Here is a 24,529-nt window from a genome sequence, read left to right as displayed (position 1 = left end):
GTAAGTATATACCGAACGATCCATCGAATATGTATATTTATATTCACAACTACGCTTTTTTTTTCCTCCCCGGAAAAACTCTCCCTTTTTCTATCTGGGGGTGGAAACGTAAGTACTGTGACCGATCTTGCACCGGTTCCGGGGTACGGACCACATTGGGCACGGGCGGCATACAAGTTTGCAGCTGGGCTTTACAACCAACGAAACTACACCAACGATCAACGAAAAACTTGCATTCATCCGCACTGTGATCAAAGTGATGGAGAGAACAAAACAGAAGAAAAAATAAGTTAACAGAAACTAAACACACAAATTCGCCTCACATAAAACCTATGATTCGAAGCCGAAACGGTGCAGGCAAAACAAATGAAATAAAACGTAAGAAACACTCGCAACGCCACTCGGTTTAACGCACGCGCGATTATAACGGAGCTCCAAAGAAATTGGAGCCGGCCCAAAGTTTGCACACGAAAAACATTTGTAAACTCCAAAAAAACACAAGTACCGTGCAAACCGAAAAACAAAACCCGCGGGTAAGAAAAATACACTGAAACACGAAACTGACAACAAATCACTTAAAAAACTTAAACCGAAAACAGAAGAAAAAAAAACCATCGATGGTTTTGGGGGGGCCCATCGTTTTGTGGACTTTTTGGGTGATGAAAATAATTCGATCGTACTTGAAAGCAAGCGGGACAGTTTTCGTTGGTTGGTTGCTTTGTATGTTTGTTTGTTTTTTTGTTTGTTTGTTTGTTAGGTTTTTTGTCGATGGTCCATCGCTTTTCGAACAAAGATTGCAATTCGGCAAGTTGGGTGCTTCTGGGTTTTGTTTTCTTCTCTGTTTCATGGTATGCGGGGGATTTTTTTTTGTGGCGGTCAAATTTTTCCATTCGGATCGTGTGGAATGCCGGTGTCACTACAGTTGCCGTTAGTTGGGCGACTTCTTTTAAAAATGATTAAATCCACTCAACATTGCCTTCTCAACTGCGACGCGGTGCACTTATTTTGCGTCAAAACCAACGCAATGATGCGGGTGAACAAGAGTTAGGCTAGTTTTCTCAAACCGTACACTCGTTGGAAATATGAAAGAATGAATCACTGTCCCAAAGGTGGGTGAAAATCCTCCCACCCCGCTTTGGTTCACCAGGGTGGACAATAACACACGCACTCGAAGAGAACTTCCGATGGCCTTTGTTTGTGACAAACATCGATCATCCAACCGGCAGGGGTTTGCAAGTATTTCGGTGCAGAGCACGAAGATCGCCCAGCTCAGGGCGAGAGTATTTCTTTTCGATCATTCCGACACGCAATCCGGTCCATCGTCAGACCGGAAGTGCGCCACTTCCGTCAACTCTCTTCCACACTGTGACACCACAAACACGCATACACACACAAACACACAAGCACACCATTTACGGCTGAGGCAAAGAAAACCACGCATTGGGAGTAAAAGTAAATCACTCGTTTGGGTTTGGTTTAAGAAAACAAATCCCGCCGAAAGCTGATACCACACACAACCACGCTCGTTTGTCCCGCACGGACCCGATCCGGACGGAGCGGATCGACCGGATGGCAAAGGCCGGCAAGTTTTCCGCCTGGCACCGGGCGCTGGTTAATTTTCTGTTATGTCTTCAGGATCCACCACGAAACGAACGAACGGATTAAAAAAGCACACAAATAAACTGAACGCCAGCAGGCGAGCAAAACGGCGGCCAGCGGCGGACGGATGGAAACCCCCGCCCCGTCTTCAGGAAGGGAAAACCAGGCTTACTCGGGTCGACTCGGGCCGCGTCCGAAATTGCGTTCCGGTGCATATCGGAGCAGTGCGTTGATGCGACTGACGACGGGGAAAGCGCACTGCAGCTGGCTGAGTGCCATCGCGGCTCCGGCCGGCGTCACCACTAGCCGTCTCGCTCGCACACGCCCCCTCCCAGCCCCCCCACCACTCGCTCTTCCCCCAGCGGTGAGTGCCGGGTGAGTGCGCGCTCACCAATACCATCGCATACCCCCCCGCGAGGAGGTTGTTTGGGTCGGCGAATCATGACCACTCCAACAAATGCTGCACGGATGCAGCGAAGTGCAACGGCGCATGCGAACCGTCGTCATCGGCGTCGTTGGGGCGAGTGCATCGTCGGGACGAAAAAGTGCAGCTGACGTCCGATCGGATGCACTCGTTGCACTCGCACCAACACAACGGAGAGTGAGGGAACGGCTAGCGGTTGCGATGCACTTTTTCCCCTCAGAATCTCACCCGTGATGAAGGGGGATGACAGGGGGAGGGTGCGAGGTGCACCCTTGCACATGCACTTTTAGAACGGGATAACTGCAAGGCACGCACTTACGCACACCAAGCTTTTTTTGGGGTGAATTAATACAGCCCACCACTACCAACATGCACCCCTATGCGTGTGCAAGTGTGTGTCTATGCACCATTGTGTGAGTGTTGGTGTGACAAGGAAGGGGTGCTCCTCCACACCACCACCCCTGTACGAAACCCCTCACTCGTCCTCGTTCCGTTCCTTTTCTCATCCGGAACTGAATTTGGTGGCCTCAAAAAACGTAAAGCTTCGCGAAGTAAAGAAAAAAGTGTCACTAGACACGAGAAAGGGAGGTTGGCAGGCGACAGGAAGGGTTGACCTCGGTCATGTGCGAAACAGAGAGAGCAAGAGCGTGCGAAAAAGTGAGAGAAAGAGTGAGCGGCTCGCGATGTTTCTTTGTGTGGAACCTGAGATTAGAAGTGTGCTCCATAAATTGGAACTATCCGCCAAGCCCCCCTCCCTATCCACTCCACCATCTTCTTTTTCGAGCATTTCGATTTCATCCCCCCCCCCCCCCCCCCCCTCCCCCTATCCCTTCCTTTTACGCGTGCCCAACAAGTGGTTTTTCTAGCGCCGCCGGAGTTCCATGCAACAGGAACGTGCTTAGAAAATTGGCACTTCTTGCGTAGACGGAATGATAATGTTAAAAATCTCGCACAAAAGCGAAGCGATGACGCGGCTAACGCGAGTGAGCGAGAGGAGGCGATTGGAGAAGGGGGGAAGGGGTCTGGGATCCGAGGAATGACGCGAGGCCCGTGAAGGACACGAAGACGAACGTCTGCGAAACGGAAAGAAAGCGGCGAACGCTGCGAGGGTGCGAGAAGGACGGACAAACTTGTTGCATCTGCAATGCATGGCTGCTGTGCAGTGCATGCTGTGTCCCCCCTGACCACTCTCCCCCCCCTCCACCTTCGACACTTTGTCCCCATTTCCCTGCGCACGACGGAGCGAACTGGGAAGTCAAATTCTTGGTGGCGTTGCGTACGAAAGAAAAAAGGGCAGCCTCTCGCTTGTGCTCGCGTGTGTGCATGTCGGCGAAGAACGGACGCCTTGAAGACGCGCTGAAATTATGCGTCCAGCACGAGGGAGGAATGCCAGCCGGTTGTGTCGGGATGATGATGAATTTGTTCGCCGTTCGGCAGCGTCACCAAAGGCGAGGCCCTTCATCAGCGGTCGGAAAATTGCACAGAAATGAGGCAATGCGTGCGAGGGGGCTTACTTGACGGATTTCGAGGAGATTGCAACGGGCGAGAAGCAATTGCACCGAGATGCACTTTCCTCCACCCAACCGGACGCTGTGCCCCCCTTGGAGCGAACTGCGTTAGGAAGGGGAGGGAGATACCCCGTCACACGCACATTCACGATCGGTGGGCCAAAGGACGCCCCACCCGGCTCGTGGATTCGCAGAAAACCTTGAATTTATTTGCCTGATAGTTGACTGAATCGCAATCGCTGCGTCGCCCTGTTCCCAACCGAGCTTCCTGGTGCAACGGGGCCTTCCTTTAGCTGCATGATTAACCGCTCGGTTGTGCCCTCTGATAAGAATGCTAGTTTTGCTGCCGCTGCTGCTGAATGTGTGTGTGTGTGTGCGTACACGGCCGTGCGTTTCGGTTCGCAAAACTATCGAGCTGATAAGCGATTACGCGCCTCAGGGAAGGCAACATTGGTTTGGCGTGTGCTCGTCCATCGGGCGGACGGAAGCCTTCCGCTGTGTCGAGCATTTTCTGAGCAAAAAGGGAACCGTCCGCTCGGCAACAGCGGGTTCCGAAAAAGGGTGGAAGTTTCGATAAGATTTAGACGTCAAACGAACGAGACGCTTGTATCATGTGTGAGATGGTGAAGTAATACTAACCAAACGACACTGCTTACGTGAGCAATAATTGAATTGATTAAAAATGGTCCGATAAAAATTGTAATTTATGTAAATTGCAATTTGATGTGTGCATCACAGTGATGCGGTAATTTGATGGCTTTGGGAAAACGATTTGCTTGACAGCTAGGTATACGAGAATTTCGACGGATTTATAATTTTGACGTACATCTTAGAATTATTGGTATCATTTCCATGATAAGAGAACAAATCTTTCAGAAATATTTTTTTGTTATGTAAACTTTGAATTAATGGTGTCATTTCTGTGATAAGAAAACAAAACTTTCAGAAATAATTTATTGTTAGTCAGACTTGGTTAGTAAAAATATAGTATTCTTAAGTGAGAAATCTTTCAGAAATGATTTGTTGTTTTGTAAACTTTGAATTATTAGTATCACTTCCGTGAAAAAGAAAACAAAACTTTCAGAAATCATTTTTTTTTATGTAAGATTTGTTTTTTTGCAATTCAGACTTAGTATGTAAAAATATGGTATTCTTTGAGTAAATTCGTGTTTTCATCCACCTGCCTATTTGATATCAGAAACGGCCGCAAGAAAAGTGTTAATATGTTTTATTAAACACCCAACATTGACAGTAAACAAAATTTTCTACTTAGTGCCATGTTTTGTGCGTGTCTTATCTAGATGGTGTCAATAATTGTATTGTTCTATTGATTTAAGATTTTTTATAAAGCAACATTATTTTCCAGCGAGCATATGTTTGAGGTAATGAAATGTTATTATAGTCAATATAGGAATTCTTGTCATAATTAGAACACAAAGTTGTTTCAATTTAAAAGAAACAATGATTCATTTACATGCTGTAAAACATTCCAAAAAATATTGAGGCAGCATTATGAATTGAAATTGAAACACTTCAAGAAAACTAATTTACAATATGAGTCCCTTTTATCAATATTAGTTCATAAATCATCTACCAAATCACCAGAATAAATTTATAAACGTTGTATAAATAGCTCTAGATGGCTTCAGAAATCGGCAAGACCTCATGTTAGCCGGTCGAACAGTCACGGAACCGAATCAACAGGTTGCTGTTTTGTTCGATCGAACGGAACACTCGACAGACCATGCCTTCAGTCAAGCGAAATGTCCTCGCCCAGCCGAGTTGGCGAAAGGCAAGGCATTTCGAGAAGAACAGATGGCCACTTTCTTCCAATGGTAGAACGTTCGAAGACGTCGGCTGCTTACAATGGAACCAAGCGATCCCCAACTCACCCGCTTCGTCCATGCTGTCCACCGGGGAGAATCGATGGTGATGCAGATGCTGCACCGCCAGGTGCCGATGGGGATGCTGAGGATGTAGTTTAGGCTGTTGGTCAATGATGCCCCGCACACCGAGTGAAGCTGTTTCTGAGTTGCAGAAAGTCATACCACTCCAATCGTTCATCTTTGCAGATGGCAGTCGTGGGAATATTGAATGCTTGACTCGGCAGTCGATTTCCTTCTAACTCACTCACTTATGTGTGTTCAGTTACAGTTAAACAGTTTTATTTCACTCTGTGCTAGGTCTTTTGGTTGTTGTAACGCACTTTGGCACTTTTTCAAAACCGAAAAACACCATGCGCCTCCATCGGAGGGTGCGTACACACGCGAACTTGGCGAGTCAGCTGATGCGTGCTGCGTATGGACGGGGGTTCGTGGTGAAGATCGTCGGATCCACATCCAACAGGTGGTTTTATGCACTAGGCGCAAGACACGTGGCGTGTTGTCAGCATTGTTTCCAGGTGAACACGTTAACCGCGGTGATGTCAGCCTTTTTCTACAGTCCAAAAAAAGACAACACACGCGCTGGCAAACTCCAGCATACAACGGTTGTATGCCACTTGGCAAGGAAAAGAAAAACTAATTTCGCCTCCTAGCATCGGCTAAGGTTCGGCTCGGCTTGGGTTGGGTTCCTGATCTCACTGTCCGGGGATCACTAGCAGTGCACGGCATTGTTGTTCGAGAACTACTACACCGTCCGATTCGACCCGGACCGGGCGAGAGTCACTTGTTGCACTCGCCGTCGCCGACGAAAAACTTGTCCAAATAAAAGCAAACGACGATGTGCCAGCCAACGGACGGGACGCCAGCGGTGGCTCACGGGCGGTGGTGTTCCGAAAAAGTCCCCATCCCCACCCCGAACCACCCAGCCAAAGGTAGGAGGAAGAGTGCAGGCGCGGCGCTTAGTGCACTATAGTGTCTAGTGCCACACTATTCGACATCTTCTTGTCCGCATCCGCTTCCGGGTGTTGGTGTTGGTGGCAGGTGGTGGTGGAGAAATTGGAGGATGCCGCCCGATGAACGCCCGATGGCCCGAAAAATGCCGAACCCCGAGCGAACCCCAAACGAATATTCGTATTTCGGCCGACGGGGGCGCAGGTTGGTGGAACGAAGACAGAGACGGCTGCCAGGTCCTCCTCTGCTCCTTCCCCCAAGCCCACGAGCTTGACTAGTTTTCCCACCACGTCCAAATAGTGCCAACGGTGGTGTTTGTGCAGCGCGAGCGAGAAGCGGCAACAGGAACGAGATAGCAGGCGAGCGCGAAGAAACGAGAAGGCAGCGCGCGAAGTCGATGAAGCGACTAGGAAGCCGAAATGCATCGTGACTGCACGAACGGGGCAGCGCTCAGCGGTCCTTAAAAAATGTACAAAACAAAGAGTTGCCACACAAAAAAAAAAAACGAACCCATCTAATCGCATACAAACATAAACACACACACACGCAGAAGCGCGCTCGTTCGTGCGGGAGAAGAAAAGACCCACAGACGAGCAGCAGACGGACGAGCCGAGTCGGGTCGGGTGAAGGCGGGCAGGGTTGTGTCCTGCCCCGAGATCCTTCGGGATTTGGTGGCTCGAAACGGCAGACCGAGGAGGAAAATAAAAACGAATAAAAGAAAAACCCCAGAAAACACGTTATAAAAGGAAGTAGTCCGAGCGGATGCACGAGCGTCGAATCGAACGAACGAAAAGTGACGAACGAAAATTGTCGAAACGAGCAAAAAACAAAAAAATAAAAAAGTAAAACAGGGAAGGAACGTGGAACTCCCTGAAAAAGGTAGTTGAGGAAAGAAGGGTTGGAAGGTAGCCTCGAAGACGGCGCCACCGTCAACCCCGTCGGGAAGACACGAGTGGAGAGCGGTAATAAAAAGACGATTTAAAAAAATAAAATCTTCACCTTCTCTCTCTCTCTTTCTCTCTCTCACTCACACACACACACACACACACACAAACAGGCACATTCCCAGCACAGTAAACATGGTGGTGAGGAACAATTTTTAAATGTGAACAAAAAATTGGCCAAATACGGATGGCACGGCGGGGGAGAGTGGGGCTTTTAAAAAAAGAAAATCTACGGAAATGAAAGCTCACGATCGGAAGTAGGTGACGTTGAGGTGCGTCGAAGGAGTTGAGTGCAGCGCAGAATGAAAATGGACGCAGAATTCGGGAAGGAAAGCCGACTTTCCCCTTACTGGAAAACGCGGGGAATCGGGGCGCGGGCCGGCAAACAGGAAAACCGTGTCCCGTAGTTGTTTGACGCTGTGTGCAAAAAAAAAACTATGGGAAGAAAACTACATAATGCACCCAAATGTTATTATATACATACACACCTTCCCGTCGCCCGGCTCTGTGTCCCTCGAATCTTCCTCTCTGCGTCCTTCGTGGATGCATTTTTATTTCTCTTCACGATTTTTTTACGACTTTTTTTTTTGTTATCCATGCTTTCTCTTTTTCTCGCACACTCGAATAGGATGGACTTTTTTCGTATTAACGCGCGATGTCTTTCCTTTTCATAGACTCTTTTGCCTTTTAAAATTTAAGAGTGTGAAGGAAAAATAGTTTCTTTCCCACAAAAACAAGCGCATCTGTGGACTCACACTTGTATAAGGTGGTTTTGCGTAGTAGATGAAAATGAATAGTTTTTTACAGTCACTTGCAGAGTCTATATATTATTTTTTTATAAAGCACAAAAGTATGCAATTTGGTGAAGAAACATAGCAAAATTAGAAACAGAATTATGCTGCCTCCCGCATTACATACAACTATTCTTGTTTAAACTGTCGGAAATAATTTATTAAAATGAACTCAATTATGCTTTTTCGTCTAACTAAATTGAATACTGACGATCAAAACAAGACACTACAAGCACAAGAAATAAGGGATTTGATTTGCCGGTTTTGTTGTAATTCATCTTCGGAAAATATAATCAAACTTTTCCACAAACAACACCATGCGTCTCCATTGACCTACGTTCCAGTTCTGTGAAAGGGCTTGGTTAAGGGTGTTTGCTGTTGCGGATGCAACTCGTGACGATGCTTTCAAAGACGTATTCCGAACTGGAAACCACCTGTTGGATTGTTGACGATTAGACTGACGTTTTCGCAACTGGTTTTTCGCTACAGCCTCGACAAGTGGATACGCCCGGTGTTTTGTATAAACCATGTTTGTTGATGCGGTTTGTTTATGTTTGAAACAAAAAACGTTTGAAAAAAAAAACAGTTTAAAGTCACGGCAAGGATACAATTTTCAATAGATAATCATTTTACAAATTGTAACATAGTTCAACTGGCTTAGCATAAAAATGGTATACATTAGGAAGATAATTAATATAAAACTCCACGACAAAGTGTTGAACCAGTGATAAATAGACATAATATATTAAAATTACTAATGGAACAGCATAACTGCGGGTCGAAAAGGAATAATTTAATTTTTTCTAGGAACGACAAAAAAACAAGAAAGCTCAAAGTATATAGGAAAATCCTCAAAAACTACCCCGGCAACAATCCATTCTTTCCGGCCATTGTGAAACGCAAAGAAAGAAAGGATACATATTGAGACCGTTGGAAGGAGGCAGCAACACACCCGCACACCGAAATGGTGCATCCGGAATGGGTGAGAAAGTAGGTTTCGGTTCCGTTTGCAACAGATGGCCAAATGACGGACATCGTGGGGAAGGAAGTTGGCAAAGGGTAGAAAAAAAATGGGAAAAAGCGAACAGAAGCAAAGTAAACCCGTCCCGGATGGTCGCACTATTTTTAAGGAGCGGCCCGGACAAACTTTTCCAACCGTCCCGGGGCGCTCGGTGGCGTTGCCTTTCCATTCTGCTCCATCGGTTTGGTCGCTGAAAATGTATATAAAATAACAGCGGGGTCCACCGGTGGAATTTGTGAAGCTGGTCAGCTAGGATGGCCGCCGGGGCCACCCCGAATCCGTGACTGAAAAAACGGAAAAAGCCAGGCGAGCTCCATACTTCCGCCCCAATGTGTAGGTATTTGCGATGGCTCTGTGTGTGCGCCAGCATTTGCGCTTTGTGCATCAAGCGTACCAAGTTTGGATGGGAAAACGGGTTCGGGGGCCAGGGAAGAGAGGCGGGTGGATAGTAGAAACAGGAGGGAAACGAAAAAAAAACACACAGACACAGAAAAGAAAAACACCTTCCTCGACTTCAACCGGTCGGTGGAAGCAGAGCCGCTTTTCCTCTGCACTAACCGAGGGGATAGGGGCGAAGAGCGCTTGGAGTGAAGATAGAAAAAATTACGCCTGTTGCAACGCGCTAAGAAGAAGCCAACGACAGGCGAGTGAAGAAAACGCCGCGACCCAAAGGCGAACGGTTGAAAAATGTTAAAGGCAAAGCCGAAACGGAGTGAGCCACGCAATAGAGAAAGAAGGAGAGAAAGCGGGAAAGAGGGATGGAAATGCAACGAGGAAAATATCTGGAAAAAATCCGCTTCCCCGAATTTCGTCCCTTCCGATGCCTTCCAGCGCCGTTCGAGGTTCCTTTCGAAGCTAAAGGAGGTAGTTGGATGGAAGGGGAAGTTAGTGGCTGATGCAATTTTTATACACTATTCGTTTTCCCCGAAGCACAGTGGGAATACGGGTGAACTATTCCTTAAAATCATTTATAAAACTATGGAGTTTATTGATTGAGAAAGCTGATAAATATTTGATTCAATATAAAACAAAAACGCTTAAATATAATTGAGAAAAGTATGTTTATTGAGTAAATTCACGTTTGTCACTCACTCTAACCTGAATTTATGGCCATTTTTTCGGGCATGTTGTTTTTTTCAATTTTTTGAAGGATCTGTTTTCGATTTATTGTTTTAAGCACATTGAAAACAAAATTTTTGAATATCTAAAATAAAAAATCTCGATGCAATGCGATTCTCTTAAACCTTGCGTATCAAGACTAATCGAGGCTAGTAAGTATTTCATTTTTAAGGAAAACCAAACCAGTTGATAGCTTTTTTTTAAAGTAGGAGGATAACAGTAAAGTAGATAGTTTGTTTGCCTTCAATTTTCTTTCACAAGCGTTTTGATTGAATTCACTTTTTGTGGATCCGTTTTAAGATGTAAATTAAGCGAAACAATACCCTTTTGCCTTATTTTACACTACGTTTTCGTAAACTACGCCCTACTTTTAAACAAGGGTAAAATTTTAAATTTCACAAAAAAAATTTTAAAATCCCAAACCGTTCTAAAAAAAAATTGTTACCCATAGATGAATTTAAATACATTTTTTCTACTTTGCAAATGTACTCATATATCATATATGTAAAATAATCATATCTCCTATCCTGATGAATATTTTTACATGAAACTTGCTGAAGAAGTCAAAAACACATATTTCGACAATAAAAAAATAATAATCCGCCAATACCTTGGACGTGCACAGTTTGCGTACCAATGTCACCTTACTTTTTGGACACAGTAGTACATCAATTAACTCAACTCAACTTAAGCTGCTAATTCTAAAAATTAAAATTATGAAAAAACACTCCCATTGACCCTCGTCGACTGTTCATACACCCGTTTTTCCCAAACTTACCACTGCCTTTCGCAATCCCACTTTTAGCACGGTACGCGCACATAGTGAAAAGTGCAAGACGTCGAGGGGAAGTGGGTGGTCGAGAAATGCATTTTTTGTGTTTGGTTTAACGAAAACTCCCGAACTGGACATTCCGCTCAAGATGCAAAAGTATTCCCGGGCGGCGATCCCCACGCCCTCGATGAGGCGAACGAGAGCGGGAGTGGAACGGGGGAGACTTTTTTTTTCCTACAGCTCTCGGGAAGCCAGAGTCAAGTCCGGAAGCAGTTGGAATGAGGGCAGGAGCTCGGGCTTTGATATTCGGTTTTTGCATTGACCCTTCGAGAGCACTCGAGGAGCACTGGTAGACACTGGCACGAGCAGTACACAAGCTCACACACGCAAGCACACACATTCACATCCACCCTTCCGCCCACTCCCCGATGGAATGGAGGCGTCTGGCGGGGGCTCTGAGGGAGGAAGCGAAGGGACCCAATATCGCGTTTCGTTCCCGAGCGCCATCTCACGCCTTTCCACGGGGTTTTGATGGGGGAGGGGGTAGGTGGTCGGGGTTGGAAGAGGGGTGTGGAGGATGGAAATGAATAATAAATAAGCACATAAGGAAGCGCATCGTTGGCAGCGTTGTGCATCGCGACCCGGGTCGCATCGTGCTGTCCCGTCGGAAGTGGCGACATCGGGGGGTGCCGGGAGAGAGGGGGGTTGTCGAGGGGGAAAAAATTAGATCCTGCCCGAAACCGAGCACCGCGACCAGCCGACAACGGCGACGATGGCGGATCGTCCGGTTGGGAAAGGATGTGAAAAAAATCATTAATTTTTGCTTCCCTCGTTCCTCGTCCGCGTCTTCTTCCATTTCTTCCTCCAGCCGGGATCGGGAGTAAGTTTCGGAGCAGGGTGTTTTGCTTTCCTTTGACCATTTCCGCCTGTTTGCCCCGCTTGCTGATCCGGTGGCAGACTTTCGGACCGTCGGCAAAGAAGTCGGCGCAAAGGAATGGGGCGTTTTTCTATATTTCGTTAGTTTTGGTCGGGAAATGTCGGGACTTTTGTATGTGTACGAGCCGCACTGGACATGACCGGAAAACGATGCAACAGGGATGGTGACAGAGACGCAAGAGACAGAGACAGAGAGAGAAAGAGAGAAAGTGTGCGTGCAAGAAAGTAGCAACGATTTTTCGTCTTCCGTGCAGCGAAAACGAAAAAAAACTTATGTCGGTGAAAAAAGAAAATCTACGCCAAACCGAACCCAGGATCTTCCGTTGGCGAGTTCCGGGAAAGGCTCCGGCGATGAGCTCGGACTGAAATCGAAGTTCGATAGCCTTTCCCCAGCCAACCCCGGCAATGTTGGAGTGCTTTTGCAACTCGCTGGAGTTTCCATAGCAACGTCGCGCTGTACGAAGCAAAAGCTACTGATGTTTGAAAAGATCGTCTTTCGATAGTGTTTTCATTTACAATCAAATAGAAACGGTTTGTTTCGAATTCACTAGAAAATGAAATATTGTAAATAGTTCTTATCACGTCAACTCTTCGACTCAAGTTTGTTAAAAAGCAGCTTGCCAAGAAGCATGAGGGAAAGAGCCCCAAAAGTCAAATTTGGCCCTCTCGAGGGAACTTTAACCGGCTTAGCCAAAAGTGTCCTTAAACGGGCAAATGATACACGAAGAACAACACGAATGCACCATCTAGCGCACAACGTGTGGCAGATGAACCCGTACTCGGGTACAAACCAAACGATCCAATCTCATCCGTCCAACCCAACCAAAAGATACGACTCCATCGGTGCTGGAGCACTTTCGAGACTCGCAGACGTTGGCACTCGCAACCAAACACAGTTGGTTCAACAGTTGCGAAGGTGGCAGGACGCAACCGGATGCCGGGGGATGGCGGAGGGAACACCACAATGGCTGGAAAATGACAACCTGTTGCTCGGCTTAAACAACCGTGCGTATGCTCCGCGTGAAGCCAATCTTGCGGGGGATTGTGAGTAGAGCAAGTTCGCAGAGGACTATTCTTAGCGTGAAGTCAGCTGAATGTTGCGACTGAAACGGCGAGTCTCAACATGATTAAACGTTTCTCTACCAAATCAGTTAAAGGTAAATTGATGTAGTACCAACAGTATCCAAACTTCAATGTCAGTACAAGTGCCATGTTGGATTTTTATTTACTAAAAGTATGTTTGTCCAATTCAAGCATATTTTCAATATTTTGTCAACTTGTAAAGTTCCTTTATTTGTTGTATGGGAGGATCCACATATAATGTGGATACGAGAAGTTTCTAGCAAGTATATTGTGTGTAGAGCAAATATTCATTCTTTTATGGTCCCATTTCACTGAAAACCGTGTAAACTGCTCTAATTTGAAGATATGGATCTATAATAGCTAATCAGGAAACTCTTGCTTGAAAATTTTCATGGTTATTGTAATAAGAAATAAAGTCAAAGTTATGGAAATTAATTGGAAATGGATTGGTACGTTGTCAATGGCAATATAAAATCTTTACTACAGAAAATTGTGTGATCAAATGTACAGTTTTGAGAAACACTTTCCTGTTTGTTTTATTACGTAAACATGTGAAAAGATGTGATAATAGAAGAAATACTAAGCATAACGCATGTTTTTACCTCAATTTAAGAATACATTCGAAGTAATTTGTGTAAAATTATTTACTAAACAATCTATTTAAGTATTGACAAACACGAAAAGCACAGTATTGGAATGATATACTTTCAACGTTTCGTTGCTCAATGGTAATATTTGAAAACAGTGATATGTAACATTTTTGGTATTCATTCTTTATATAAATTGAAAAAAAAACATTTTAAAAATGAGACTAACAAACAAAGACAGTTAAATTGATATTTTGCAAAGTAAGAGTAACAAGAAAACTTTGCAGTGTTAACCAATTCGTATGTCGCTGTCATAAAAACAGCTATTTTGGTTTTCACAATTAGAGAATTTATCTCAAAGTTCTAAAAAAATTTCATATTAAAAAAACGTTTTATGTAAGGAAATATATCTTTATGAACTTCGCTCAGTAATACTTAAAGTAAAGAAACCGCGGACACTATTGGCCGGAATTCAACATGCAAATCGATGAGGATGATTAAGGTTGCGATCCTCCCGTTAAGGAGGTAGTTTACGTTGCTGATTATCTGACTAGGGCTACGCAACAGGTGTGAAATATCCCTTCTCTTGTGATATAGTGATTTAACAGGGTTAGTATACCCCTTCTAGTGGATCCCCCGCCGGTTCTCTTGGTTTCTAAACAATGTCCACAATGCGCTCGAACATTATGCTGCTGGTTGATGCTGCTACCGGATGTAGTAACAATAGGACTAGCAAGAAGCAAACTTTCGCCAACCATTCCATTCATCCGGCCAATCCGACACTATCTCTAACTACTGTCACAACCCCCACCCCATCGCACACGCCCCACCATCGCGACCACCCGACCGAATTTGCAATCACAAGCGTCCCACAGCACGAATTCTCGCGTCCTTCGCCAACGTCCACCAAACAGCGCGCGGTCCGAGGCTGGCTTCGAATCTCTGCAACCGGTTGAATCGACTCAACCTCCCCTGGCAGAACCGTAACCATCAACAAGTGTTTCTGCCGGCAAAGTCAAGCGAAGCACTCCATCGTACCGCCGCGTATTGGCACGCAGCCAACTTCCGCCGCGACGACACGCCATCGTTATGTGCCGTCGAAAAATAACCAAACCAAACCACCGGCGGCCCGGTTACTGCTCGGGAAATTATCTTCGTATCTTCGAGCGCGCGCGAGCACCGGCCTGACGGCATTCCGAGCCACCGTCGCTGGCGGACGCGAGTTTGGGACCGCACGGCAAACAAACCATATCCGCCCGGCCGAAACGGTACACACGAAAAGTCCCTCACGGCACGGGAAGGAGTCCCGGCCGGCACTTAGATAAAATGCCTCCATCCGGGAAGTCGATTGTCTGGCCGCGTTGACCGTTCGGTGGTTTGATGTTTGGTGCAAAAATTTGACGCGCTCCGTTCGCACGATCCCCGAAGGAACCGGACGTTCAACGTACGGTTCTGGTAACGCTTTTAACAGAACACCACTTGTATGGCAGGCGCAAGTAGAAAAAAATATCGTGCCACCAGATGAAATGGATCCCGCGTGTAGGTTGGTTGGATCACTTTCAAAACACACGAAGGATAACGGGAACACGGGAAAACAATCTCCATCGCTCATTGAATCGTGATTCAAACGAAAAACAAAACCAAATCCGTCACAAATGGAGACGCCTGGTAGTCTTAGGTTAAAATTTAGGTTTCTTTTCAAATGCGATAATTGCTTGGTAGAGAAAGTGTTTTGTGTGTTTTGGTTGTTTTAAATTATCTATCTTTGATATGATTATTGGAAAAAGTTCTTAATTTCTTGTTTTGTGTATGAGCAAAAACACAGAACTGTTTAATGTTGTTTATCTCTGGATAAATTTTGTTGTAGTAAATTTACTAAAAGAGTAGGGTGACGACTCAAATTATATATATTAAAAGTGAAGACTTAAGTTATCAATAAAGAGAAAGTACACATAGTCAAGTCTGTTTGTATTGCAAAACACCAACATAAATTTAAGGTTTAAAACTAAACAATCCTATAATAATAATTAAGCGCAACAATATCCCAAAATGTAATTTTTCAACTTTTTTTGGAATATTTGCAGAAAACATCAAAACACACGTTCAAATTTTTAAGGATGAAATTTTATAGGATATTTGTTCCAAAAGATAGCAACAAATATAGAAAAATGAAACCGTTGAAAAATTATAAAAAAACGTCGGAGTTATACCGTGTAATAAAAAGCAGCCAAATTACCCATAAAAAGAATTGTAGGAGTGGTCGACTATGAAAATGATTGACCAAAAAGATCTGAAATTATTGTTTTATATTTAGCATTGAATTTAAAAAGCCGTTGGAAAGCCGGTTGGAAATAAAAAATTACCATAAAAATGACCACTGTTTTTATTAAGAAGGCAATTTGTTGAGTTCAAACAAATAAAAACTAACAAAAATAAAATTTTGAAAACTGATCCCATTAAAACATCCTTATTGCACCCTTCCCAGTCAGGCATCGGTTGGCCCTAAAGCTAGTCACCGCACGAAAGCACAACATAGTAACCAACAGGTAACGAAGCCCAGCCAGAAAAGTTACCCACTCCGACACCGACTGCGTTCTGTCCGTGGCCACTGGTTTCCAGCGGCAACCTGCCAAAAGTCCTCCGCCCCCCACCTCCCATCTTTTTCCTTTCCAACGGGTGCCCATTCAGCAGAACGAGTACGGAGGAAACGAATCCGACAGCCATAACCGGGCATGTGCAACAGTCTGCCGGCGTGTTTCCGTCTGGATTTTGTGGGATTTTTCCTAGACTCGAAGCCCCGCTCCAAGGAAGGACCGACGGAGGGCACGGAGGAAAACACGAAAAAACCAACCCTCCACCCACACGGAATGAGGCAAAAACTAGCCGAAAGTTGGATCTACGTCCGGTTGGTGGTGATGGAAAATTGGCTTCCGTTTATGCCGACCGCCAACCGGCCGCCGAGCCAAACCCAACTGAGGGAGTCCTGCTTTTTTTGTGGCATCCGTTTCGAGTGCTTTCGTTCCATCCATCCGACGAACGAGGAGCATTTTGGCTCGAGCAAACGTTTGTTTTGTTTTTTGGTCTATTTCATTTTAATTTCACCCCGCTTTTACGAACCGCTTGTTGCTCGAGATAGTCTCCGGTTTTCCGATTGTCCGTGTTTCGTCGGGCATGATCCTGTTGGTTTATGGTAACGGGCTTTGAGTGCCACCCGGTGACGAAGAGACACTTCAGGATGTGATTGTGTGGGCCTGTTGCGCTTTCGTTCGTTTTGTTTTGGGACGGGGAAAACATTCACGAGCTTCAATTGTGTTTAGCCACTCTTTTGGCAGCTCGAGCAGCTTAACGAGAAGGGGCTACACTTTACGGTTCAAAAAAGCATGATCCACCTGCAGCCAGGTTAACAGATATGATTCCACACCGACGAAGCTCCGATTCGTTCACGGAATCGAGTATTTTCGTCGCGAACGAAAGAACGATACAATTCCCGTCCGACGTTAACGAATCAAATCAGACGATGGGAACGGTTCCGTACCGTACGGCAAGAGTCTAAACGCATCTCAAACACACGGACACGATGCTGGATAAAATTCCTTCACTCTCCTCCTGCTCTGCTCGAACAGCGAAACGAGCCCAGGCTGGCCGGTTATCTCTATCAATTTCGAAAAGTTTACCCCACAAAAAGTTGATCGTTTCAGATTTCGAGAGCCGTTTAACTTTCGGCCCGGCGTTCACCATCGTTCAGCGTTGGATGGAAATGGCAGGATAGCAAGCATTCAGCAACACACATACACACTCGTGCACGTACATGCCATGAGAACGGAGTACGGTTGTGTGACATTTGGGCACATGTTTTCGGTTGTTTGGGCAAATGTTTTCGGCCGCTCGTCAGTTGTGTCGGTTAAAAGGATTAAGTTATTAAGTGATTCGGTGCGTTTCGTCGAGAGCCCTTCCGGGTGGCATACGTCGGTGCAGAAGTGCCGCTCCGGATGTCCGACGTGCTGATGAGGGCGACGAGGATGCACTCGAGTAGCGACCACTAGTTGCTGTTCAAAGGTAGTGGATTTCAAGCACAGGGTAAGCCACTGCAGAGTGCAATTAGTTGTGGCGTTAAAGGGTGTGCATGATTGGAAAATGGGGTCTTCGTTGGGAAGTTTTCTGTCACTTACAATTAATAATTATAAAAGAAGGAATTAATGATATTATTAACAGAAGAAGGAATGTCTTGAAAAATATTGTCCAACTAAATTTTCCTGCTAGTTTTGTTGATTGACGTCCTAGCTGAATTGAAAACCAAATGAATAATATCAGAATCAAAACCTTAGAATTTCATAACGTGGTTTTAGAGGCCCATACATTGCTTTAAGATTTATTTGTTTTTATAACTGGTTCCACTTTAAAAATGTGTTTTGGGTTTAAGCAAAATTATTAAAAATAATTCACATCACATTCCCCCATTTAGCATTTTGAGGAACCATTTTCTTCACAACTGTTTTCTTCAATTCAAACGAATTTCTGAAAATGTTGCTTAATCTTGTCTAGTTGCTACCGCCCTGGTGGCAAAATCATCATGCTTTCTCGTTCTGGCGGTATCAATTGTCAATTGGACAGAACGAGAAAGCATGCTGATTTTGCCACCGGGGCGTATTCCTTTGACGTTTACTTGATACTTACTTCATAGCTATAACACTACTTTTCAATCTAAACTAAAATCTTCCTCTCATTGATTTTGAAACTGTCCTCTAAAATTTTCTTCTCCAACTTTTAGAGTAATTTTCACTGAAGAATTCATTTGAGGAGTTAATTTTGCTTATTAGATTACAAAAAACAAAACCTTCTCCAACCCACTGTTTTGTGTGCCTTAAATCCTAATCCCGAATCGATCGCGGTTTAAACATGTCTCATACGTTCTGAGGCACAAACATCTGAACTGTTCTACATCCTCACGATATTTATTTGGAGCTTTAAATGTTTCTGTTGAGTTTAGTCAGAAAGAAAATTTGGGTCAGAAGTAGACTTCATTCTCTATTCACAAACGAGTATATCAGCATTTTTCAAACCAAAACAAAACACATATAAGAATCGGTTCCTATACAAAAATTTCTAGAAAACTGTGCAATACTCCAGGAGATGTGACCCAATAGAAAACTTGAATCGGTGCACTCAACACAGAAAGACCGCATCGGCAAAGCTTAATCAACCTTATCAACTACAATGCAAGATCCTCTGGATGTATGTGAGATCCTTAATATCCACCGGGTTCTCCGCATATCACATCTTGCTTCAAACCGGACTAAACTTTTCATTACGAGAAACCTTTGAAAATAATCTGGCTTATCAAGGTCACTATGGAGTATGTAATCACACTAAAATGAGAGGGTAATTGAATTATATTACTTAAGCTAGTTTATCTTTAATAAATTTTAAGTTTTTCTTAACGAATCTGTAAAGTGTCTTACATATGAACTGCAGGAAGTTATAAAAAATAAATACCTCGGAAGGTTGGTTTGAATCGACGTTTAAAGTGTGCCGATCGTTTCCCCAGCAAGGAACGGCAAACGGCGGCCACAAATCAATCGTGAAGCTCCACCGTGAGGCAAATTGATTTTATTGATTGTCTAACGCATCGTTTTATCATCATTCCGCGGATCCATTTCGGTTTGCGACGATTCCGCCATCAATCGGCTCAATATCGGGCCCGCTGCCATTGTGATTTATTGTGTGAAAAGACCACGCCAGATGCCATCTGTTTTCCGCGAGCGCCAGCTGCCACGGGAAGCCACACAAACATTCCCCGCACACACACACAGACGGACGCCACAATGCACCGGGGGCTACCGGGGAGCGGTTTGGGGGAGGAGGGTACGTTTGGAAACCGATTTGGTACCCAAAGAAAACTTTTCCTTCCCATCGTCGTCGTCGTTGTCGTCGTCGTTTGTCGTTGTTTTCGTCGTTCGGAAACGGAAACCTGTTGCCTGTTCGAATGGCAGCGCTCGAGTACATACGTCCCGTCGTACCACTACCACCATCGTATGCTCCACTCCCGACCGAAAAGGCAGGCGTCTGGGGCGGTGCAGTCACGTGTTTTATCCCAATTCTGACGGCGAAAACAGTCCGTCTTCGACTCGTGGCCCTTTCCAGCGGGTGAGCAGTATAGGAGAGAGAGAGAAAGAGAGTTCGAAAATGGGACCACCACCACAGCACCACCCCCCAATAATGTCCTCGAAGGGAGAGACCGGGTGCTGGGTGAACAGAAGGAACAGTAAGGAAGTGACATTTCCTTTCCTTCCTGCTGAGTTTTTCGGCATGGAGGTGGCTTCGAAGAACTTTTACCGAGGGTGCGAGGAGGGAACGATGCAGCCGAGGCACGACCGAAAGGCGATAAAGAAAAGTGCAACCTTTCCACTAAGGAGATGGCACTCCTTGGGCTGATGGTTCTTCTCCGCCTTCACTTCCCTTCGACAGGGACGACGGTGGGTTGGCCAGACTGGGGGGTAGGATGCTTTCTTCGTTGTCTAGGACGTGGCCCACCCACCGTCTTCCGGTTGGGGCTCGCCGGTTTCAATGCAGGGCCGCGTTATACAACAAAAATTGATCGGTTTACTGAGTGCAGCACCCAACCGATGGAGTGGCTTTATTGAGGTGAGTGACGCGGAACGGGGATGCAAACGGGGGAGCACCCGGGAGCTGGTATTTTCGTGTTTGCACAGGAAGCTCCAGAAGGAAGGCCACACAAAAAGCCCTCAAGTTTATTTGGTGAAGGGGGAAGGAGGGGGAGGGGGGGGGGTGGTTTCTGGGTGGCAACGGCTGACACACAAGCGCAAAACCTGATTATATTTCCTGTGCACCGAATGAACCACCATGCAACTCCATCGTCCTCCTCGAGGGACTACTTTTCGGAATCGCCTTCGACAGAAAGAGAGACACAATGCGCCAATGCATGTGCGTGCCGTGTGTGTGTGTGTGCTTTGGTGTCTGGAATACTCTGTTCCGTTTATGTACAAAGTCTTTCTTTCTCTGTGTAGTACGGCTGCCGTGCTGGAGTGCACTTCGAACGCGCGTCCTACGGATCGTTTTGATCCTTTTTCCCCCACTTCCACAACAACAACAACAACAACAGCTGCAGCAGACGACGACGACGACGGGGTGCGCCATTGCCAAGACCATTGCTAGTCACACTGCCAATGGGCGAGGCGTGGGGAAGCAGTGAGCGAAGTTACGAGATAACATGGATGACAAAAAGCGAAAAAAAAGTAGGAGAGAAGGGAGGAAAAATGGGAAAAACCCCACCGGGAGCTGGAGGGTAGGAAAAATAAGACCGAAAAGAGAAGCCAGCTTTACCGAGAAGCATCCGACGGAGGAAAAACACACACAAAACGTGCGGAAAACTCACTTGTTGCACAGCCCTCGCTCCAAAGCGGACACACTAATACAGTCTTCGGCATCTTCCGCTTCCATTTCCACCCATTCTCCGGCGGAGGGAGGGAGAGAGGAAGGTAGATGGGGGGCCTTTCCTCGTCGCACACTTTTATTCACACCACGACGAGGGGCGAGGAACATAAAAAGGAACTATTTTCCTCCGGAAGTAAGACGCAAAATCGATGCAACACGGCGGTAGCAAAAACGAAAAAGAAAAACACCCAAACGCGCTTTCGCAGAGAGCGACCGGTAAAGAGAAGAACACGAATAGCGAGAGAGAGAGAAAGAAGGAGAGAAAATAAGGTAAACGTGGCTAAGGATTGGAAAACCTTCACTTTAAAACGGCCACAAAACGGGTATCGGTAGCAAACATTTGTGATGGAGTCGCGGGTATCAATTATTTCTACGAAGCTGACACTAGGCCAAGGGAAAGCGTGCTTCAAGGAAAAGCCTTTATAAATATGCCCGGTGCAATCGCATGCGAGTGTTGCAGCTCAAGGTGCGCTAATTTCTCGACCCGCTATGATAGCTTCCCGAACAACATGCTATTTCGCCCGTTTTTGTGCGCCGGGTGGTAAATAATGGGGAAACAGGAGACCGGGAAATGGAAAGCTAAAACAAAAAAGTAACCCCTGGAATCCACTTACCGACTATGTACACCATGTTTTTGGTCCACTTGGCCAGCTCGCGTCTTATGTAGCGGCGCTCTTGGACGCAGCGCGCGTACGAGCAGTCCGCCATCGTTCGTTTCGGGTTTGTTTGTTGGCTCAGCGTCTCCGCATCGGAACCGTGCGCTGCCCGGTTTTCCCGGCTCACGAAGCCACAGGTGGCCAACGATGCCGAGATGCACTTCCTCGTGCGGGGCTTCCAGCCGCCGTTCGCCAACTGCCACTCCGCGGGGGGGGCAGTTTCTTTTTGATTCGATTCTTTTCCGGATTTTCTTTTCGCGATTGGAAAAACTCGCTTCTAAGGAAACGGCAACTGAACGGGAAAGTTGATGCCGCACTGGCACACCTGTTGTTGGTATATTTTTGTGGAAAACTAACGTCCGCCCGAAGTCCGCTCACTGCAGTTTACACCCGTTTTGCAATCGTCCGTTCACCGCGCGGCAGCAAGAAAACAACACTTCTCTACTGCACATAATGCACACCGTCTTCAACAGCACGCGCGCACGTGTGTGTGTGTGTACGGATCGACCGGAAATGAAATCTGGAAACCACCAACATCCGGCGGCACACGGGCTCGGGCACAAAGCGGGCGCGATCCGGATACCAACACCGGCACACGTACAAAACTGCTCCCGCGGACGACCACAGCTCGAATCCTGCGGATGGAAATGGAAGAAAGCCAACGAGGAAACACAATTAGAGAAAATTAATGTAAAAGAATATTAAAAAAGGGGAGAGGGGGAAATAGGAGTGATAAATTGTGGAACGAAAAAAAAACGCCGTATCCTTCGATAGTAAGGTTGGGAAAAAAAGTGTCCGAAAAAAAATTTGCAACTCGAAAGAGAAGGAGAATGCGTTGAAGGAGTATAGAAAAAAAAGCTTGGCCTTAATCGTAAAAGGAGAAACGGAGAAAAAAACCCCTAGTCTTCCGCGTCGACAGTTTTCGCAACGCCGTGCAGGGACGCAAATGCGGGTGGAAAAAATATATATTTTTAAAAAAGCGCCCAGAGTTTCAGAGGGTGAGGAAGACATAAGCATCATTTGAGGTAAATGGCTCAAGTGTGGTGCATCCCGGTGGTGGTGGTGGTGGTGGTGGCAAAATGAACCGGAAGGAGGCAAACTAAACGAAATATACAAGTTAATGTATGTGGATGTGCCACAACACACAAAAAAAAGACCAGAATGGATCCCAGGAGGAAATTGGGTGGTTGCCTTTGGAAAAGAACCCGCTCAGTGACAAAGACACACAATAGTTGCGGCGCTGGTGGTGTTGGGTGCTAGCTGCGCTGCTAATGTACACCGGCAAGCACACACGCACACTTTTGGCCGAACGAAAAAGTGCACCCGTTGGGGTGGGTTGCGAAATGCTAAAGTAATAAAAAGTACGCCAAGTATCCACTCGAACGGGGAAAATCCTTGGCCACCTCTGGGAGTACAGTGCACAGGGGGTGAGGGTGGACGATACGGGTGCAATAGTTGCAGCGAGCGCCACTAATACACACCCACGAACGGCAGGACCTGCCCGGACTTGGCGGAGGAGCCCACCACTACCAGCGCGCGTACCACATGGGAAGGAGAAATGGCATTTTTCCTGGGCGACAGCAAGACGCCGTCGCGTTCTGGCCGTTTTCCGTTTGCCAGCAGAGTTGGGCAGTTTTTTGTCCTTTTTATTTTTAATTTAAATTTCATTTTTCTCCTCCCATGGTACCTCTTTTTTTAAAACCAGGGGTTGGATGAAAAACTAAAATCTATTATCGAATGTTGGACGGAACGTTTTCAATGTTTAGGATTCATTATCAACCACGGATATCCTAAACAAAGATTTTCAAATATTACTGATATTCTAGTATTAATATGAACCAAAACTGGTAAAAAAGTCCTTTTCACTGAAACGATTATTTGATGAGTCTTAGCTCAAATGTTACAGGCTGATGAAAATATTATTTATGTTTATAAATATGTTTTTCGAAACAAGAGAGCTATTCTGCACTATTTTTGCACTTAATAACTATTGTGCACTTTCTTATCTTTCCAAATTTCCTTCTACTTATATAAATATCAACTATATAAGAATTGAAGCAACGAGCCTACGAGTTCTTCAAACCTACTGAATGATTCGAACCATGTGGAAAAGATTTAATTCGTCAAAACATGCTTAAAAAGTAAAAAATCTCATTGGTGAATTGATTACTTTAAAAAAATATATAATACATAACGAATAACATTTTATTTTTGTTGAACAGGATGAAAAGTCCCAAAGCCATGACTTTTATTTATTTAAGTTTATACTAAAACCCTAATAAACTTTTCTTTTACCTTACCTTACCGAACTGACCTTTGAAAAAACAACAAATTTTCGCATTCAAATCCTTTTTCTTGTTACCCGAAAAAGATTCTGCAAGTTCATAAATAAAAACTGATGTCATGATCCTGAAACGTGATAAGGGTTATATTGTAGTGCAAAATTGAATTGTCTTTAGTTCGAATTCAAACTGATTCTTTGTATTTGAACTTTCGAAAGACTAATCTATTTTCTCGATATTCGCTTGATTTTCTATCTCTTTAAAATAATGGAAAAATCTAGAATATTCTCTTAACCTGTATACATGATGCGAACGTAATCCGCTTGGTGTATCTCAGTTTCAACCTATTAAACCTTCACGATAGGATTTCTTTCCCCCAACTCCCACCCGGGAGGAACCACTCGTATCACATTATTATTATATAAACACGAAATTAAACTTTCAGCCACATGCGAGTGCAAAACCATACAATTATCAAAAGTGTGTCGTCACGTTGATTTCAGGCCGAGGGGTCGGCAGGA

The 24,529-nt window shown here is 45.3% G+C and overlaps 1 protein-coding gene across 1 annotated transcript in view; it reads right to left on the bottom strand.

Moving 5' to 3' along the window:
• LOC131261281 (mushroom body large-type Kenyon cell-specific protein 1) overlaps positions 1-21,961 on the bottom strand; it is an 83,154-nt gene extending 61,193 nt beyond the window's left edge. The window contains exon 1 of the mRNA XM_058263283.1: positions 21,685-21,961. Within this exon, the coding sequence (XP_058119266.1) occupies positions 21,685-21,778 (94 nt within the window). The 5' untranslated portion in view covers positions 21,779-21,961. The remainder of the gene's footprint in view (positions 1-21,684) is intronic.
• Positions 21,962-24,529: the final 2,568 nt, after the last annotated feature.

The sequence above is a fragment of the Anopheles coustani genome, chromosome 3 (genome assembly GCF_943734705.1).
Source record: "Anopheles coustani chromosome 3, idAnoCousDA_361_x.2, whole genome shotgun sequence".
NCBI classification, from domain to species: Eukaryota; Metazoa; Arthropoda; class Insecta; order Diptera; family Culicidae; genus Anopheles; species Anopheles coustani.
The sequence above is the reverse complement of the archived record's forward strand: the minus strand, read 5'-3'. Positions and strand labels throughout refer to the sequence as shown.